General features: G+C 47.3%; 1 protein-coding gene across 1 annotated transcript in view; it reads left to right on the forward strand.

Annotated features, from left to right (window-relative positions):
- Positions 1 to 21,463, forward strand: part of LOC119968004 — a 185,773-nt gene that overhangs the window by 61,024 nt on the left and 103,286 nt on the right. Inside the window, exons 8-12 of the mRNA XM_038801105.1 lie at positions 460 to 546; positions 4,119 to 4,289; positions 6,190 to 6,360; positions 12,078 to 12,245; positions 14,971 to 15,054. Coding sequence (XP_038657033.1) covers positions 460 to 546; positions 4,119 to 4,289; positions 6,190 to 6,360; positions 12,078 to 12,245; positions 14,971 to 15,054 — 681 coding nt within the window. The remainder of the gene's footprint in view (positions 1 to 459; positions 547 to 4,118; positions 4,290 to 6,189; positions 6,361 to 12,077; positions 12,246 to 14,970; positions 15,055 to 21,463) is intronic.

Below are 21,463 nucleotides of genomic sequence, written 5' to 3' on the forward strand. Positions count from 1 at the left end.
GTCAGGGCCCTTAACCTTTTCAGTATCCTGTGCCTTCATCCATTTCTTGATATTGGATGGAGTGAATCGAATTGGGACACTGGCAGCTACGATTCTGTGAAAATCTTGTGAAGCATGCGAGGAGGTTTGAAGTCTCTGGCTTGCCTGTGATATCTCACTTCCATCGGGTGCTGTGGAGGCTTTGACACAAACCACACATCTCTCCCTCAGGATAACCAGCAGTCTCAGTACTGGCAGCATGTGAATCAAAATGAGTGCCCCCTTCATCTGACCCACCTCCGTTCCCACCCCCCAACTGGCTAGACGTGAACAGCAAACCCATCTCCAGACAAATATATATCGACCCAGCATGAACATCATAACTTTAACCGATTCCTTACTGCTAGTGGTTTGCCTCCCTCAAAATAAACCCAGCACCTATTTTGCACCTCATTTTAATATGTTTCTCATTATGTTTAGACTGAGTCACAATAATCTGGGAGATTCAGGAGTGAAACTACTGTCTGCGGCTCTGAGGAGTCCGGAGTGTAAAATACAGAAATTGAAGTAAGTGTCAGCCTGTGTGAGATTGTGTTTATAATAACTGGATATCTGGCACTGTAAATTATTATTAGCACCAACAATAGTGTCATTAAAAAACGCTGCACATTATCGTTCCAATCAGTAATACTGTTATTAGTAAAAGCCACAGATTGCTTTGGTTCCTGTAACGTTTCTCTCTGATCTCCATGCCAGGTGGCAACAGCCTCATAGTAATTATGAGCAGGAGGGGGCAATTCAGCCCTTCGAGCCTCCTCCATCATTCAATCAGATCATGGCTGACCTCTTCCTGATCTCAAATCCATTTCCCTACCAATTGCCCATGTCCCTTTATCCCGTTTTAAAAATAAATCAGAAATATATCTACCTCCTTCTTGAAAGTATTCAATACTCAGATTCCACCGCACTATGGGGCAGCGAGTTCCACAAATTCACCACCCTCTGCGAGAAGTAGTTCCTCCTCCTCTCAGTTCATAATCTACCGCCTCTCAACCTATATCCATGACGTCTTCTTACCTTCCCTCTCAGTCCAAACCGGTCACTCGTGTGTTTGAACCTGAGTTAGAATGGGTGCGAATTCTCTGGTCTCCCAGCCACATGTTTCTCGGCAGCGGGAGGCGGCGTACTGTTCGCTGGCGCAGGATTCTCAGTTCCCAACACCGCTGTCAATGGGAAATCCCATTGAAGCCACCCCACATTGCCGGGAACCCATGGCAGGAGTATCCCGCTGGTGGGACCAGAGGATCCTGCTGATAGCAAATAGTTGGAGAAGTCCAGCCAAGAAAGATGTATGATTCAGGAATTAAACCTAAATAATATGAGGGGAGGGGGGGAGAAAGGGGGAGAGAGGGCGAGAAACCACGCACAGCACCACCATGCCAACTCCTGGATCGTGTGTACCCATTCCGGGGGAAACCCTAGACCCTGCCAATCTGCCCCACCAACCACCCATGATCCCCACAGACTGTCGAGGCCTCTGGCCGTTCGGCCGAAGGCTATTGCTAACGGGGATTTTGGCAATTGTGGTTAAGTGAGCACTTCACAAAACCCAAGTGGATGCCTGTGGGAGTCATTGCCTAGCATCCCAATCACACCTCGATATAGGCACACTGGGAGACAACACCGCACATGCAGCAGCCAACATCTGAACACCCAAGGGATGGGACACAGCTCCCGAGGTATGTCCATGGCGGAGGGTGGGTGAGTGCTACGAGGAGGGGGTGGGGAAGGGGATGCCTGGAGGGATGGGCCAAGGGTTTGGGCCACATTGCGAAAGAAAGTGACAGGCGAGGCACCACGGGTTAAATGCAAAGGAGGTTCGAGATTCAGTAATACAGACATGCTTTACATGAGCCTTATTCACACACCCATTCAATGTATAAATCTTTTGCAGCCCTGTTGCCGTTTCTTTGAACATCCTTACCATTTCCTTGGAGCCATCACTACATGAGGCAAATACACAGGAAACTCCGAGCCCTCATTCGGTTTTGTCCTTTTCAGCTCACACCAGTGAGACTTTAGAAGGTGCATTAATGTGGTAAATTATTTGTTTTGGTCATCATGTCTGAAATCATTGCAGCCAAATACACAAGATCACATACAATAACAAAGTATAATCCCGTGAAACACAAGTGCAGTGAGGTGAACTTTTCTAAGTGCTTGCGGGGCTCCTACATTACACTCCCCTGAGATGTCCGCTGAGGTGTAGGCAGAGTGCTGCCCTTTCTTATCCGTGAATTTCGATGAGCTTGGTTGCTGTCCTATGTTGTCTGAGTCCTGGAAGGACCCAGTATACTGCAGGCCTTCTGCAAAGATGCTGGAGTCGACTCTGTCATCGTGGTTTGTGAAATGCTGGCGTCATGGTCAGAGTGCAGTGAGAACCTGTTGGCCAGGCCAGGAATACCCTGAGAGGAGCACCCAGGGGCTTCGGGAAGCTGATCCTATGCCCTTTCAGGATTCATTGGACCCTCTCTGCTCACTTGAGGAGTCAGAGGGCCTGACAGAGTCCAGTCATCTCATTCCCCCTCTTTCCCTGCCACAGAGCTGATGGAGGTGGTGATGAAATGAGCATCGATGTGTATCTCCAGTGGGTAGTATGCTGGATGCGGCTCTCTATGAAAGTCGCCAGTCTCTCTGTGGAGGATGTCCTGGATGCTCATATCAGAGGCAAAGCAACACTGCTGGATTGACTCCTCCTTCCTTTGTGGAGCCTCTAGAAACTCAGCTACATGTTCGCACACCTCGTGCTGCAGCTCCAGCATTTGCCGCTTTGTTGAAGAACCAGTGACATCAGCAGCCTGAAACTTAGCATTGCCCTGGCCTCCCACAGTCCTCCGAATGTGAGTGGCCTTGGTCGTCACTGCCTCCATCAGCTGCTTGGCCCTGTCTATGCTGTGCTCACCAGACTGCAATCCCTTTTCTAATTGGATGTGACTACACACCAACATGACTGTATCTGTCCTGGTAGAGGGTGTGGCGTAAAAATGTAAAGGTGCACCCTCTGAGATCCCCCCCACCTCCTCAGGGAAGGACAGCTGACTTCAGTCACACGGCCCTTGATTTGTGATTGAGAAGAATAATCAAAAGGCAATGCATATTCCAACATGTCCGCCAGACTACTCCATGCGACCAGTGATGGATACCCAGGCGCTTTGTTTTCTGGTCACTAGAGGGTCCCCTGTGCCCATCTATTCGACCACCCACTCTCAGCTTCACAACCCATCTCACCATCAGCCATTGCCCACCTTGCCTCCAGGTCTCCCAGCTGCAGTGCTTCATTGGCAGAAGGATGGTAAGATCTAGTCCCTCCTTGCTAACATGAGGAATCTGAAGACCTGCCGGTGACTCCAGGCACCTGCTAACTGTGGTTTAGGTAGAGACATAGAATCCCTACTGTGGCTTTCCATGAAGATCACCAGCCTCTCAACGAATGATGTCAATCAAGCCAGCGACATGGCAAAACCCGTGGCCGGATTGACTCCTCTGTCCTTTGGGTGTGTGTAGATAGCCACAGGAAGCTCAGTCAGATGTTCACACACTTTGCACCGCAGTTCCAGAATCTGCCGCTTACTGGAAGACTCCAATGACATGTCATCAGCCTGAAGCTTGACATTGCCCTGCCCTCCCTCAGTCCTCCAAGTGGAAATGTCCTCAGCTATCACTGCCTCCATCAGCTGCTTGGGCACGTCTGTGCTGTCCTCACCAGATTGTGACCTTTTTGTTGATCAAAGGGAGATTCCCAGTCATGACAAGATCTGTGCTGGTGGAGAGTGCAGGGGAATAATATGAGAGTGCACCCTCAAATTACGCCTGCTCCTCCTACTGTCCCTGGTCATTGTAGCCCTTTATCTGTGTGAGAGAGAGAGAACAATGTCAGGGGGCAATCTATATTCCAATCTAACATACTGCTAGACCTGCTGAATATTTTCAGCATATTCTATCTGTATTTCAGATTTACAGCGTCCATTCTATTTTGCTTTCTGCATGAATGTGAATTGTTTTCCTTGAGTGTCCTGCCCTATATGTTATCGTTAATTCTTTAACACTGATTATTGTTATTCTTCTCTCTGTGACTCCAGTCTGTATGGTAACGCGCTCACAGGTCTTTGTGCCGAGGATCTCTCATCTGCTCTCCGTACAAACCGGTCATTGATGGATCTGGACCTGGGTGATAATAAACTAGGAGATTCAGGAGTGAAACTACTGTCTGCGGCTCTGCAGAACCCAGACTGTAAAATACAGAAACTGGAGTGAGTATCAGACTATATCAGATTGTGTTTACAACTAGGTATATAGCGATATATTGGGAGCACTGTTATTAGTATAATAAATAAACACCGTTGATTATTGTCAGTGCCAGTGGTAGTGTGGTGTGGCAATCAGACTCAGATTGCCCCTCCGCTCCCAGCTATTTTCCCTGACATGCAGCCACACCTTCCCTGCCCCACTTCCGACTCGGGCTGAGTGTAAAATGTGCAGTACCGCAGGTTCCTGAGTCCTTCAGTTAAGTCCAGGAGAGTGGGGGGGGGGGAACTACACCCCCCACTGCACCTTTGGGGCAGCCCCAAAGATATGATGTCCCGAGGAATGGATGTTATAGATCAGCAGCTGCATTCTCACTGACCCCTGTTATTTTTCTCTCTGATTCCCAGACTGTGTGATGTCAGTCCCACAGATGTCTGCGCCACCGGTGTGGGGAAATAATGTGATGGGTCACCCTCTGAAAATCCCCTCCTACTCCAAGGCAGGCGGCTGTCTACGCTCACAGCAGCTCTTAATTTGTGAGAGAGAGGAGTGATTAGAGGGTGCCGCACATTCCAGCACGTCCTTTAGGTTACTCTGTGTGACTAGTGATGGGCACACAAACACTCTCCTCACCGATTAGGCCATTCACTCTCTCAGGGCTCCACAGCCCTTCTCAACATCAGCGATTGTCTGCCCTGACTCTGGGTCTCCCATCTTCTATGGGCGAAAGGATGGCAATAGCTGGACACTGCTACCATTTTGTGTTCATTGCCCGACATTGTGTACTCTCTTCCACAATTTCCCTTGTTACTCACCCATCAGTGACACAAACTACCCTCTGCTGGTGGCAGCCTGACTGTCCAGCATATCTCGACAGTGATGCCTCCTGCATGCAGCCACTCCGTCGTAGCAGTGTAAGACTTATCTCTGAGTGACTCCTCACCGAGAGGCTGACATGTCCCTGACAGTCCATGTTGCTACCCGGCATTGTCAGTGTCTGGATGGGAATGACATTTCCAGCAATTTAATTTTTATTCTTATTGACATCAAAGGCTGTCAGTTTAACATTATGTGTTGCACTCACCTTGTCAGAACATATCAGCTTTTTGATCCTTTTGCCACCCAGCAACCACATGCCCCATGGCACCTCCACCCAAACTTGCTTGGATTGATGGGCTGACCTCCTCCTTCTATCCTGAGGGAACAGGACCTCCCTCTGAACCTGAGCAGACTGGAGGAGCACCTCCAGGGAGCTATTCGTGTATTCTGGGGCAACATTTTAACCTTTCTCCTGCCAGTTTAGTCCTTTGTTCAATAAACAGGGCGCCCTCGCTGGTCTCTGCAGAGCTGTTTTCTTTAAAAAAAGGTGCCAGCATTGCCTGAACCGGGAATTCCCCTGCAGCGATTGGTTAAACTCTGGAATGCACTGTCTGAGAGTGCAGTAGACACACGTTCAATTGAAGCATTCCAAAGGGGCTGTTATCTGAAAAGGAGGAATGTGCAGGGTTACGGGGAGAATGACACTTAGTGAATTATCATTCGGAGAGATGCCAGTGGTTCTTTGTGGACTTTGGCTAAATTATCTAACCCTATCCACACTGTCACATCACCAGCCTCCGGTCTGAATATCAGTAAATCCCCAGCCATTAACGGCATCTCCACTAAAAGCTCCATTCCTGAGCTACTAACCATCCCATCTTTTTAGTAATTCAGGGTAAGGACATGGGGATCCTGTGCATCACCATCCCTTTCGACATTTAATCACTCCTGCACTTCTATTTTGTTCTTTCCTTGCCACCCGCCCATCCCTGTCACTTAAACAATGTAATTTAATGGTATTCTCAAAAACACTGGGGATTTATTTACTTTGATTCCTGTGGGGTTTTTTCTTTCTCTGATTCCCAGGCTGGATGATAACATTCTCACAGATGGTTGTGCCGAGGATCTCGCATCTGCTCTCAGTAAAAACCAATCGTTGATCCATCTGAACCTGGGTAATAATAAACTGGAAGATTCAGGAGTGAAGGTGCTGTCTGCGGCTCTGAGGAATCCAGACTGTAAAATACAGAAACTGGAGTAAGTACCAGACTTACTGGAGGGGGGTGGGGACAAACATGGTCAGTGCACTGTTTTTGTGGTTGGCAAATGCTTTCCCCTGCCACTCACTTTCTCAGCTATTAGTGATTACCCACCCTGTTTCCAGGTCTTTCAGCTCTTCATCTTGCATGAGCGTAAGGATGGCAAGATTGACACGACCCTTTCTTGTTTGTTCTCTGGTGTCCTGTGCTCTTCTTTTCAAACACACAAATTTCCATTCTTATTCACGCATCTAAAACACTCACTAACCTATGGTGGTAGCCTGACTGTCCATCATGGTGCCATCAATCACCAAAGTAATAATCTTTATTATTGTCACAGGTCGGCCTACATTAATACTGCAATAAAGTTAAGGTGAAAATCCCCAAGTCGCCACACTCCGGTGCCTATTCGGGTACATTGAGGGAGAATTCAGAATGTCCAATTCACCTAACAAGCACATCTTTCAGGACTTATGGGAGCACCCGGAGGAAACCCACACAGACACTGGGAGAACGTGCATGCTCGCACAGACAGTGACCCAAGCCGGAATTGAACCTTTGACTCTGGGGCTGTGAAGCAACAGTGCTGACCATTGAGCTACCGTGCCACCCCTATTGTCAACACTGGTTGACACCCTCCACAGTGGGCACGCTCCTGACAGCCATTGCTTCCTGCCTGAACAGTGCCAATAGCTGGGTGGGGATTAACTTTCTACCAATCTCACTCTCATCCTTATTCAGATGTAAGACTGCAAGTTTAACATTGTGTGCTGAACTCACCTTGAAAAAACGCATCAGATCAATGCATTGAACAGGTATTTTGTGTCTGTTTTCACTGCAGAAGACACAAAATGAATCCCTAGAATACTTGAAAATCAAGAGTTAAAACAGGAGTATTATGGACCAGGGTTTAGAGAACCCCAAAGTATAACATGGAGTTCACCTCACCCACAACTTTTAATAGATTTTGGTTATGGGGAGCACAAGGGCCCACTTTATAGGTGTGATGCAACAGAGAACTAAAACTATTTTTAAACAAAAATAATGTTTATTTTATGAATCCAGTTAACATTTTACAAACACACAGTAAACAGTTTATCAACTACCAACCCTGACCACCCCCTAAAAGATACAGTACTCTATAGATAATCCTTAATAACTTCCCAAACAACTTCCATAAGTTGAAACCTTTTTTTTTTTAAAAAGACAGCAGGTTTAAATTCTCTACAGAAAAGATATTACTTTGAAATCATCCAGTGATTTGGAGACATTGTTTAGATTGCAGAGAGAGAGATCATAATATCTTCTTGCTGTGAATTTAGCTCTCCAACTCAGAACAAAACTAAACACACTGCAGCTGCCAGCTCAAAACCAAAGTACAAGCAGAGCAAGACAGCCCAGCTCCACCCACACACTGACATAACTGCAGCTATTTGATAAACACCCATTTCTTAAAGGTACATCCACCTGATAGGAGGAGGAATGTAAAACAACCACAATCACCCAGGGGGAAAAGGTATCAGGGAAACTATTCAAAGCAAACGTTGACACGTCCTCGGGACTCGATAGCCAGGATTCTCCAATCCTGCGGCGACATGAAAAGTAGCATGAGGCACTCCTGCGTCAATGGGCCTCAACTGGCAGCTATCCATCCTTTCCTAGGGGGCTAGTACGGCGCCCTCAGTAGTGTCCGCAGCTCCGGCGCCTGAAAGCTCCCGCGTCTTGGCTGGCGCGAGTTTGTGCCTGCGTGCCAAGGCGCAGGGTCGGAGAATCCCGGCCAATGGCTTTCAACCCAGAGTCTTCAAAGAAGTGGCTGCAGAAATAGTAGACGCATGGATTGTGATCTTCCAAAATCCCCTCGATTCTAGAATGGACCCAGTGGATTTGAAAATCACTAATGTAACATGTCTATTCAAAAAAAAAGAAGTGAGACGGAAAGCAGGAAACTTTAGGCTTGTTAGCCTAACTTCTGTCACAGGAAAAATGTGAGAATCCATTATTAAGCAGGTAATAACAGGACTTCAGAAAAAGATTATACATCAGATAGAATCAACATGGTTTGTGAAAGGGAAATCATGTTTGGCTAACTATTTGAGAAAGTGAGATGAAGATCAATAAAGGGAGAAACTTTAGATTGTTTACTGTTTAAAAAGTGTGTGTAGGTTCAGCCAAATAATTATAGATCGGTCAGTCTGACTTCACTGGTGGGAAAATTATAAGGATCAATTCTGTGAGTTGGGGGCCGGGATACTGTGTTTGGGAGACTTTGTAAATGTTCCAGCCGGAAGCGAGTAACCTGCGATTTGCGGTTCTGTTGGGGGCGCTGTTCATTCAGGGATTCAGAACCAGCAAATGGGCCTGCACTCTGCCACGTGAATTGAGAGCAATTCCCATTTCCACTGGCATCTGAATCACTGGGGCCGGCATTAGCTATAATGGGTCTGACAAGCTGGACCTGCTTCTAAGCGCTCCACTCACCTCACACACTCTACTTTCTAGGGCTCCATCAAATGCTATATGGTGTCAAGGGTAATCACACTCCTGTCTGGAATTCAGCTCTCTTGTCCATGTTTGAACCAAGGCTGTATGAGGTCAGGAGCTGAGTGCCGCTGGCAGAACCCAAACTGGGCGTCAGTGAGCAGGTTATTGCTCAGTAAGTGCTGCTTGATAGCACTTAGCCCAGCCGCTACAGGTGCAGGAGATATTGCTGAAAGTGAGTGATACCCAGGCCAACGCTTAACACTGTGTCTGCATCTACTGCTCAATGATGTGGGGGCTGGGTGTAACACAAGTTGTGACAGAGAGCTGGTCAGGTTTCCTGACTGGGGGCAGGATGGGTGGGCACAGGCAAGGCTTGGAGACAGCTCGTGATCCTGTGGAGTGGGGTAGCTGATAGTGTCAGTGGTGAGGCTTCTTACCTGAGAGGGGCAGTGTGCCAGGGAGGGTGCTAATGGCCACGAAGCAGGTGTCATTTGGTTGGGGTGAGCTCTGCTTTTCCCATGTTCTCCTGCTTTGGGCCTTCGCATCCATTGAGTGCACTGAGGAGTGGCAGTACATGGCGTGCCACTGATTGAGGTTGTCCACAGCCACTCCATTGATGATGCAGCAGGGGGGGTCTGAGGGATTAAGTCAGGCTGGCTGGGTGGGCTCCCAGACGACCAGAGGCTCTCTGAACATTTACAGGACACAGTGAACAGTCGCCAGTGTGAACAGCCAGGAGCCTGTAAATAGCACCAAAGCGGTGCGTTTAAATCCACTTACTGGTGGCAATGGCGGTCTGAGCCAGGCCACCCCGATTCCGAGGGAGACGCCCCAAGTCCACGGACTTGTCATCAACTTGCTTCCTGCTCCTCACTCCCGGCCAGGCTGTCATCACCTATCAAGCCCAACAATTTTGGAGAGTTTCTAAGTGTTCGCTTACCTCTCGCCCCCCCCCCCCCCCCCCCCTCAACAGCCATGGTGCCCAGGCCCCGCTTGTAAACACGTGCACGAATTCACGGCCACATGACTTCTCCCTAAGATACGCGGAGAATCGCAGAGGGTAGAGCATGAAGTATCCAACCTAAGTTGATGTTATAAATGGGTGGGTAGACCCCAGAACAGAATCCTGGCTCAAAAGACTGGGCGCAATTCTCCCAGAGGCCCGATGCCGTCGTGAAACCCGGAGAGGTTCACGACAGCGTTGGAGGCCTTTCCTGGCCCCCTATTCTCCCCTCCTCGGGAAACTCAGCCGCGGGGCGTTGACGCCAGCGTCGAGGCCTAGCGTGCCGAAAATGACGCGGCTGACGCACCTAATGATGCCAGCCGAGCATGCGCAGGTTGGACGACGCCAACCCGCGCATGTGCGGTTGCCGTCTTCCTCTCAGCCGCCCCGCAAGACATGGCGGCTTGATCTTGCCGGGCGGCAGAGAAGAAAGTGTGCGTCCGATTGAGACGCCGGCCCGACGATCGGTGGGCACCGATCGTGGGCCTCTCCCCTCCCGAGCACAGTCGTGGTGCTCATTCCCCACCAGGCCCCATACAAGCCCCAAACGGGCATCTCACAGCGACCAGGTGTGGTTGCCGCCGTCGTGAACCAGTCGTGAATGGCAGGCCGCTCGGCCCATCGGGGTCGGAGAATCGCGGGTCGCCGTGAAAAATGTCAGCCCGCGATTCTCCGAGCGGCGTGTTGCAAAATGCGACACGCCATTTCGGGGGGGTTGGGAGAATCGCGGGAGGTGAGAGAGCATTCCTCCCTCGATTCTCCCACCCGGCATGGGAGCGGAGAATCGCGCCCTGTAACTTTTACTTTTCTTCATAAATCGTGGAGGATCAGAGTTACAGGACTTCTCATTGCTTTTAACAAAAAGAAAAAATACATCTATTAAGCATGAATACAATTGGATTATGATACACGACATTAAGCTCAACAATTACACACTGATTTTAAGATTAACACTGATTGCAAAGTACATCTTAAACTACAGTGGACTCATTAACATGCAAAGTCCCTTTAAGCACACAAAGTGACTGGTCAAATGCACACACTCCTCTGAACTCAAGTTAGTGTCTGGATTTTCCTCCGAATCCATCCCAGGTGATTGATAGTTCGGAGTTTCCATGAGTGTGTGTCTTTGTGTGATTCAAATGGGAGAGATTTGAATGTGCATGTGAGGGATGTAAGTGAATTTGTGGAAGAGTCTGTGTCCAGTTTCAAAATCTAGAATTCTTTAACAGTCTTTCATTTGAAGCAAAGGAACAGTCAAATTCCTCCATAAAAAATGACTAAAGGTGAGATCGAAGTAATTTTTTAATCAAATAACTTTTAGTACACATATAAGAAATACAGAAGTGTTCTTTAAATTAGGGACACGATTCAACCAGACAATTTTGAAGTGCCATTTTGGGCAGGTTTGGTGGGGTGTTTACCGCTGGCTTTTTGAGTGAGATACACGGCAGCATTCACCCACACTTTCATTATTTCGGGCTTTGGGGAGTTTCTCCCCGGTCCAGCCCACGCAACAGGGAGCTGAACTCGCCGCTGAGACCGGCTCCTCTGAGATTGGACTGCTATTTGGAATGCGTGTCCTGATCGCAACATGAACTTGAAGGTTCCCCGAAACCCCCAGCCATAGGCAATGGCAATCCCCACACAACCCAACGTTTCCCCCTCTCTCCCTCCCAAGTGAGGACACCCTGCTATGGGGGTCACTGAGGCATCCACTTTTCAGGCCTTCAACTCCTCCTTTTGCTCCCTTCACCACCCCCCCCCACCCCCCCACCCTTATGAGGCCCCTTCATACTCACCCTTCACCGTCATCATACTCCCCATCATTCCTCCTTTCATGGGCATGGCCCCCTTCAGACCCTGACCCTTGGCAATGCCACCTGGGCGCTGTGGCAATGCCAGTGTATCAGTGCCGAGGGGTCCGAGGAAGGGTCTGCCCTAACCACACAGCGGTCTCCAAATGCCTCGGAGACCCCTCGGATGCCGTTATGCCTGGTCCATGTTTGTGTGGGTGAGTACTAAAAGGCACCCGGTCGAGGCTGCACTGGGGAGGCTGTTAGTTCCCTGGAGCCCAGAGAATCTGTGCCTGCATATTTAAATTAACTTAATGGCTCATTTAAATATACAGATCTGGATCTCACCCATAAATCATTATTCTTGTTATTAATTTTTTTTAAACAATGGGGATTTACCCTGATTCCTGTTATTTTTATTCCTCTGACTCCCAGACTGGAGGCTGTCAGTCTCACAGATTCCTGTGCCGAGGATCTTGCCTCCGTTCTCAGTACAAACCATTCACTGAACTTTCTGAACCTGCGATCAAACACCTTCACAGACCAATCTGTCCCCACTCTCCTCCGCATCATAGAGACCTGCAGGAGTCTGGAATGGATAACGTGAGTATTTGTGTTCGTTTTAAATGCAATCATTAAAATAAATGGGATTTTAAAATCTGAATTAACCTGAATCTTCCAAGCAGCGGCAGTGATAAGCGGATTGCTGCTTTGCACAAAGATTCTCCCAACCTGAAACTGCTGCATATTTATTCCCGGATCTTCAGCACAGTGATCCCGGGGAGCTCCATCGGTGCAGAATAGAGTCGGGGAAGAGAGGGCACACACCCTATTTCCAGCAGTAGCTGCTATGTGGTAAGGTTAAGGGTTTGGAATTTTAATTAATCTTAACTAATGGTTGAGTGAACTGGTTGGTGGGTGGGGTGACTCAGTGGATGAGTAGTCAGTCAAGTTGGTCAGTGATCGGGACTCCCGTTGGTGATAGTTGGGTGTTCATGAGGCTAGTCACATGTGCTTGGTGGGTGTGGGTGTAAGGAGGAGGTGGAAGGATAATAGGGTCAGCAACATAATCAGGTTGCAGGATAGTGGGCTCAGAGTGCAGCCAAGTTGGGGCGCTTGTTCATATTTGCCAAGGGGTTAGTTGGGGTTGGGTCAGGGGGTAGTTATGTTGGTGGGGTGAGTGGGAGTCATTGAGATGGATCGTATAAGTGACTCAAATGGTGGTAGGGCCAGTGAGGGGGTAATTGGGGGACTGAGTTGTGGAGTTATCCGGGTATTAGATAGGGTTTTACACTATCACTTTCTTGAAAAGGAGCAAATCATGAAATGGGTGAGGCTGACGAAGAAGTGCACTTGGGAGGGGAGAGAGCTGCGGATATATCAGGACCTGGGTCCAGAGTTAGCCAAGCGACGGGCCGGTTACAATCGGGTCAAGGCTTCCCTCTACAAGGTCGTGTTTCTTCAGGAAACGCACCGGAAGCTGGGGGTCAGACAAGACTGAGGAAAAGATAGGTGGGGCAGGTGTTCCACTCTGGGTTGGACATGAAGACGAAGGGAGTGGTAGTGCTGGTCAACAAGAGGGTGGCCTTTGAGTCGGCAGTAGCCGTTCCGGGGGGCAGGTACATGATGGTTAGCAGGAAGTTGGAGGGGATGTCTGTGTGCTCGTGAATGTTTATGCCCCAAACCCGCATGACATTGATTTTTTGAGGCGGGCTTTCAGGAAGATTCTGTACTGGGATATGCAGCGGCTGATTATGGGGGGAAATTTCAATACAGTTCTGGATCCTAGGTTAGAACAGTCGTGTTCTAGGTTCCTGAAGGTTTCGGCTACGGCAAAATAGTTGATGGGATTTATGGAACCTGTAGGACGGTCCCCCTCCACGTTGTCGCAGGCGTCCACATCACTGATTTTATAGAAGGACAAAGACTTGGAGCAGTGTGGGTCATACGTCCGATTTCACTGTTAGAATGTGGATGCAAAGTTGTTGCCAAAGATGTTGGCGTCGCAGATAGGGCGTTGTGTGCCGCGTGTGATAGAAGAGGACCAGACGGTGTTTGTGAAGGGGCGGGCAGCTGTCGGTGAATGTACGCAGGCTGCTCAACGTTATACTGATGCCCTCGGAGGGGCAGGAAGTGGAGGTTGTGGTGTCAGTGGACGCAGAGAAGGCGTTTGACCGGTTCGAGTGGACATACTGTTGGAGGTGTTGGGTTGGTTTGGGTTTGGGCAGGGGTTTGTGGATTGGGTTTGGCTGTTGTACAAGGTGCCGTTGTCTAATGTCCAGGCAAATAGGATTAGTTTGGAGTACTTTGGGCTACACCGAGGGATGAGGCAGGGGTGCCCCCTCTCCCCCTGCCCTGCCGGCTAGCTCTGCCCACAGAGAGCAGTATAAATATTCATGAGTTCTCCTGAGCTGCCATTCTACCAGCTGCAGTCGAAGGATAACATCTCACGGTAATAAAGCCTCTCTTGTACCGGTTCGAGTCTTTGTGTGCAATTGTTAGCGTATCAAGGATGATTGAGCGGGAGGGGTCAAGCACAGTGTCTCTCTGTATGCAGACGAACACCTGTTGTATATTTCTGAACTGGTGGGGAATTTTGTTCGGATCATGGGAATCCAGGGGCAGTTTGGTCACTTCTCAGGATAAAAATTAAACACTGGAAAATGGGAGGTTGGAAGGTTATCCCAATAAATGCCAGTAGAGGAGGCTGTAGCAGTTGCCATTCCGGGTGGTAGGGGTGAGTTTCCGAGCCTCTTCAATTAGTACTGTGCAGCAAACATCGCAATGGTTAGGAAATGGACGGTGGAGGAGGGGGTCGGTCTACCGGAGAGGAAAGGTTCCCCCGAGGTGGAAGCCGATTATTGATTTCTTGAAAGTGAAATGAGGTGTTGGGGTTGGGGGAAGAGAGGGGGTGGTGGTTTATGGGTGTTTTGTTTGGTGGGGGGAGGGAGGAAAGAAAAAGGAGGCGGCCTTGGAGGTGACAGCAGGGCTGAGGGCGGGATCGGTAGATGGGGAGGGTGGGTTGTTGGTTTTCTTACCTGTTGCCGAGGTTTGACTTTTGTATATATCTGAAAAATGTTTCTTAAAAAAGAAGAGATATTCACATAGGGTCCTAGGAATCAGGGAAATGCCTCAAGGGATGTTTAAACCTCGAGGGTAATTTCCATGTAAGTCTGGGCATCAAAACTTCACAATGAGCATCTTCAGTAGTTTGTCTGGCCTCCAACAATCCAGCGAGCAAAAGATTTGCCCCATTAACTTCACTTTTCTGTTATTCACACTGTTGTTCAATCTGTTTATTTCCTATTTAATCTTTAATCTGTTTCAGGCTGGAGGATAATCAGTTCAGTTTATATGGAAAAAATCAGCTGACGTCTCTGCAGGGATTGAGACCTTTACTGAGAGTGACAGTGTGAACATTTCAATTTATAAACATCGCTGCTCTCATTCTGTGAACATTTTTCGCTGATTTCCTGTCCCTCCCCTTTAACCGGCCGGGCTCCAGGCTGAAATCCTATTGGCCGTTTCTCAGTTTGCAGCTCGAGCTGAGTGAGTGTCATCTCCCATTGTGACATCAGAGGCCCAGCAACAGGGTCACCAGACTCCGCCTCCCGGCCCCACAGTGCTGCTTCTGCAGGAGATCCGGGGCTCAATGTTCCTCAATGGGGCACTGGGAAAATGTACAGATAGGAAGGACTCAGGGTGGGGCTCAGTCTGAGCTGCAGTGGGACACTGACTAATGCATTCAGTATTGCTGGGTTTGGGGGTAAAATATCCAGGGTTCCTTCTCGGTATCTGTTTGCAGTGACCCTGCTGGGAAGTGAACCTGTGTGGCTTCAGGATGGGGATAGAGTCTGATTATCTGGGCCAGATTCCACCGTCCACTCGGGACAAACACCGACTGCATGGGATGACCCGGGGAGAGTATCCTGTGGGGGAGTTGCAGTGGATGGTGTAACTGGGGAATTGGACTGAAAGTATCAGTGATTTGCTGTTTTGCCTCAGTAAGAAAAGAACAGTTATTGAAAAATGTAAAATGGCTTGTAACTTTTGAGCTCCAGGTACAAACCGACTCTCAGATTCACCCTTGACACCCACCCCAACTTCCGACCCGTCACCCCCACCAAATCCTTCTCACATGCTTCTGCACTTGCCTTCCCCCTGGCTTGTTAAAGACTTTTGAACTTGACAGGATCTTTAAACTCACCTGGTTTACCTGTCACTGAGGTTCCCATGACCGTTACCACTGGGAGCATGCTGCACAGACCCTGCTGTAGCCACCTAAGATGGACACTGGGCTACAAAATGGAGAACTGCTAAGGCTGCAGGGAAAAACCAGTCTTAGCAAGGACAAGCAGTTTGCAGAAGACTAATTAGCATTCTGCACGTACAGAAACCAGTTTGTGGCCAGGTGCAGAGTGTCAGCCAAAGGTGTAAATGGCAACAAGATCTACATAGTAATGAGGTGATCCAGATCCAGACCCCACACAATAGAAACATTTAAGTATGAATGGATACTTTTGAGTAGACGCCCAGACAGAACGGCACCATAGTATCCAACACAAAGAACCATAGGTACCGCCCCACCCATCGAGAAGCGACCCTCAGATTGGGGGGTTTGGAAGATATCGATTGGGAAAAGGCCCAATCGATACATGGCAGGCAAAAGACTGCCCCGAAGGGGCACGGACTTTGGGGGACCTATAAAAGTAGACCCCGCACATGGTTCGGTCTGTTTTTCATCGCTCCAGCTTCGCTTTGCTGATACATCGCATCCTGACTCCAGTTCCATCACCAGCCGTTGAGCCATCAGCCATCGAACTGTAAGTGCCACTACAATGATCGCTACGTGATCCAGACTTTGCTAGACCCTGACAACTTTAAATACCTGAGAGTTGCAGACCAAGAACGGGACGAAGGCCTTGCTCCCTGACCTTGCCTGTTCCTGTCTAGATAAGTATTTTAGTTGTTTAGTATTAGAAGTAAGTTAGTCTCTTTAGCGTATGCATGTGTATTTATTATATTTGTCATAATAAATATCAATCGTTTGGACTTACTAATCGGTGTACAGATTTATTACTTTGAACCTGACCTTGATATACTTGTGAGGTGTCTAAATACGGCACCTGGCGACTCCAGAGCATAATTACATACACAGAGCCATAGCAGTGTTAAGCACACGACCTTTAAACGGAGGCATGTTAATACACTCCAGTAAAACGAGCAACATGCCCATCAGGAAGGTCGGACGTGATGAGATTGGCTATATTTTCAGGGAAGTAATTTTGAGTGGAGTTGCAATCTGACACAATTGCCGCCTCATCAGAAGTTGCGGCAATATACTTAACACAGACTCTGCCCTATTGATATTGCTGCAATTTCCAGACTGAAGGGGTGACTTTCTAAACAGTTGGAAAGACATGTAGGCCGAGAGTGTGTAGAAGAGTAGCAAGTTGAGGAAGTTGAGTGACCTAGTGTTAACTACACTGCACTAAATGGACTCAATCGTGTAGGGCCCACCCACAGTGTGGACCACTGGAGGCCGAATGCATGGATTGTGGTCTAAACACAGAGCAAATCGACCGTGGATATCGAAGAAAATAAGGTAGAGTATCAAATTGAAGGGAAAAGCACACAAAGTGGCAAAGATTAGTGGGAGACTAGAGGATTGGGAAATCTTTAGGGGACAACAGAAAGCTGCTGAAAAAGCTGTAAGGTACATTATGAGAGTAAACTTGCTCAGAATATAAAAACAGATAGTAAAAGTTTCTATAAACATATAAAACAAAAAAGAGTGGCTCAGCTAAATATTGGTCCTTTAGAGGATGAGAAGGGAGATTTAAAATGGGAAATGAGGAAATGGCTGAGGAACTGAACAGGTTTTTTGGGTCAGTCTTCAGCGTGGAAGGCACAAATGAAATGCTAGCGACTGATGTAAATGAGGCTATGATAGGTGAGGACCTTGAGATGATTGTTATCACTAAGGAAGTAGTGATGGGCAAGCTAATGTGGCTAAAGGTAGACAAGACCTGGCCCTGATGGAATGCATCCCAGGGTACTAAAAGAGATGGCTAGGGAAATTGCAAATGCACTAGTGATAATTCACCAAAATTCACTCGTCTCTAGTGTGGTCCCGTCGGATTGGAAATTAGCAAACGTGACACGACTTTAAAAAAGGAGGTAGGCAGAAAGTGGGTAATTACAGGCCAGTTAGCTTAACTTCGGTAGTAGGGAAAATGCTGGAATCTATCATCAAGGAAGAAATAGTGAGGCATCTACATGGAAATTGTCGCATTGGACAGATGCAGCATGGGTTCATAAAGGGCAGGTTGTGCCAAACTAATTTAGTAGAATTTTTTGAGGACATTACCAGTGCGGTAGACAACGGGGAGCCAATGGATGTGGTATATGGATTTCCAGAAAGCTTTGGACAAGGTACCACACAAAAGATTGTTGCATAAGATAAAGATGCATGACGTTAAGGGTAAAGTAGTAGCATGGATAGAGGATTGGTTAATTAATAGAAAGCAAAGAGTGGGGATTAATGGGTGTTTCTCTGTTTGCCAATCAGTAGCTAGTGGTGTCCTTCAGGGATCCGTGTTGGGCCCACAATTGTTCACAATTTACATTGATGATTTGGAGTTGGGGACCAAGGGCAATGTGTCCAAGTTTGCAGATGATGCTAAGATGAGTGGTAAAGCAAAAAGTGCAGAGGATACTGGAAGTCTGCAGAGGGATTTGGATAGTTTAAGTGAATGGGCTAGGGTTTGGCAGATGGAATACAATGTTGACAAATGTGAGGTTATCCATTTTGGTATGCATAACAACAGAAGGAATTATTATTTAAATGATAAAATATTAAAGCATGCCGCTGTGCAGAGAGACCTGGGTGTTCTAGTGCATGAGTCACAGAAAGTTGGTTTACAGGTGCAATAAGTGATTCAGATGATGACTGGAATTTTGTCCTTCATTGCTAGAGGGATGGAGTTAAGACTAGGGAGGTTATGCTGCAATTGTATAAGGTGTTAGTGAGGCCACACCTGGAGTATTGTGTTCAGTTTTGGACTCCTTACCTGAGAAAGGACGTACTGATGCTGGAGGGTGTGCAGAGGAGATTCACTAGGTTAATCCCAGAGCTGAGGGGGTCAGATTACGAGGAGAGGTTGAGTAGACTGGGACTGTACTCGTTGGAATTTAGAAGGACGCGGGGGGAGAATCTTATAGAAACATATAAAATAATGAAGGGAATAGACAGAAGAGATGCGGGCAGGTTGTTTCCACTGCCGGGTGAAAGCAGAACTCGAGGGCATAGACTCAAAATAAGGGAAGTAGATTTAGGACTGAGCTTCGGAGGATCTTCTTCGCCCAAAGGGTTGTGAATCTATGGAATTCCTTGCCCAGAGAAGCAGTTGAGGCTCCTTCATTAAATGTTTTCAAGATAAAGATAGATAGTTTTGTGAAGAATAAAGGGATTAAGGGTTATGGTGTTCGGGCAGGAAAGTGGAGCTGAGTCCACAAAAGATCAGCCATGATCTCATTGAATGGCGGAGCAGGCTCGAAGGGTCAGATAGCCTACTCCTGCTCCTGGTTCTTATGTTCTTAAAAGATCATCAACGTTTAAAGATAGCTTGATGTTCTGGGTCAGCTTCTTTAGCATCAATGCAATGGAGCTATGTCATATTTTACAGATACTGATGAACCTGCTGTACATTACATTATTTCCTGCTTTATTTTATATTCCCCATCATATACAGTTTGTTTACTCTCTCCTCATTCTGGTATAATAAATGGTAAAGTTTCATTGTATTCAGAGTTCAAAAATCAAGGAATGGGGAACAATAATTTGTAACCAGCAATGACCAGATTTGAATAACAAACTCACGCAAGAAAGATGACCGGGTTTTAGATATCAAGCTGGATGAGGGTATTGGACTTGATGATCAGCCCTGATTATAATGAATGGCATAGCAGGCTCAAAGGGCCGAATCGCGTATGTTTGTCTGTCTGTGTATCACTTGAGGCCACAGACTGACAGATCAAGGGACAGAGGGATAATGTTCACTGTAAACATCAACTCATGTCAAATTAATCACCGCACAGTAATAGTGATTTAATACATAAATAGTTCAGGTAAAAGAGCAGGTAACAGGCAGAAAATAAAACACTTTTTACAAAAGTTTTCTTGTACTTTTGTGACGCAGTCACTGACACTTGTAACCCTCAAATTACAATGAGATAAATGGAGTAAATTTTAACTACCGGGGAGGTTTGTTTATTGGTTATGTTAACCCAGAAAATGTGAGTTCAGATGGCAGCTCGAGAATTTTAATTCAGTTCAATAGAAACTGGATTTTAAAAATAAACTGTTGTCAGTGATGATTAATCTGTCTGAGTTTTTGGAAATGAAACGGCCGTCCTTAACTGGTCTGTTCTGTATCTGACTCCAGACCCTCACCAATGTGATTGACTGTTATGTTCAAAGCCTCTGAAGTGTCCTTTTATTCTGCTTCGTTTTATCAAATAGTTACATCAATGATTGAAGACGACTGCCCAACAGCAGCATCTCAGAGCAATCTGAGTTGACAATTATAGTGACTTTACGAGTGACACCCACAGCTGGGAAATGGATGGAACAGAAACTTGTCTCTCGGGTGTAAAACCGGTGTTTCCGATACTCTGAATGGAAATTAAAGGTTTTTGTGAGATAGCAGCTATCTTGTTTTTGAAAAAGCGATATATTTTTAATTTTAACACTTTAACAAACATGTAAAAACATTTACTCAATAACGCCAACCCAACCCGGCTGGGTCACTGTCTGTGTGGAGTCTGCATGTCCTCCCCGTGTGCGCGTGGGTTTCCTCCGGGTGCTCCGGTTTCCTCCCACAGTCCAAAGATGTGCGGGTTAGGTGGATTGGCCATGCTAAATTGCCCGTAGTGTAAGGTTAATGGGGGGATTGTTGGGTTACGGGTATACGGGTTACGTGGGTTTAAGTGGGGTGATCATTGTTCGGCACAACATCGAGGGCCGAAGGGCCTGTTCTGTGCTGTACTGTTCTATGTTCTAAAACAGAACAAAACCCCAGCCCCCCCCCCCCAACCATTCCCCCCTTCCCTCCCTAGAAGTTGGCAGCAACCAGCTCCCCAAAAATACAATACAAAAAAGCCCCATCTCACTCACCTCCTCAGAGCAAATTTCACCTTGTCCAAATACAAGAATCCCATTAGATTCCCCCAGTCATACCGAGGCACAGGGTGGAGAGGCTGACCTCCGAGCGGTCAACTAGGCGAAGGCAAAACATCTGCCCGCGCTCCTGTCTGCAAGTCCGACAACCTGAATATGGTCCCCAAGGGACTGGGCTTAGAGAACCCCAAAGTGTATCATGGAGTTCACCTGACCCACCTCTTTCAATAGATTGTGGTATGGGGAGCACATTGTCCACTCTACAGGTGTAGAAAAGCAGAAATGGAAAAGTATTTTTTAAAGCAAAACAATGTTTCTTCTATGAACTCAAGTTCACCTTTTTAAAACATAGAGTGAACATCTTAGCAACCATTAATTCAAATACAACCCCCAAAAAATACAACACTAAGTAATCCTTAATAACTTCCCAAACAACATCCAAAATAAACATCTTTTCACAGAAGCACATTAGGTTCACATTCACTACTGAAAACATTTATAATTCTGAATTCACCAAATGATCAAGAGATAGTCTTTTCATAGCAGAGAGATCAACAGTACACCTGCGTTGTCTGGCTTCAGCTCCAAAACTAAACTAAAACACACTCTGCAGCAAACAGCCTAAAACAAAAGTAAAAAG

Source organism: Scyliorhinus canicula, chromosome 6, assembly GCF_902713615.1.
Source record: "Scyliorhinus canicula chromosome 6, sScyCan1.1, whole genome shotgun sequence".
Taxonomy (NCBI): Eukaryota; Metazoa; Chordata; class Chondrichthyes; order Carcharhiniformes; family Scyliorhinidae; genus Scyliorhinus; species Scyliorhinus canicula.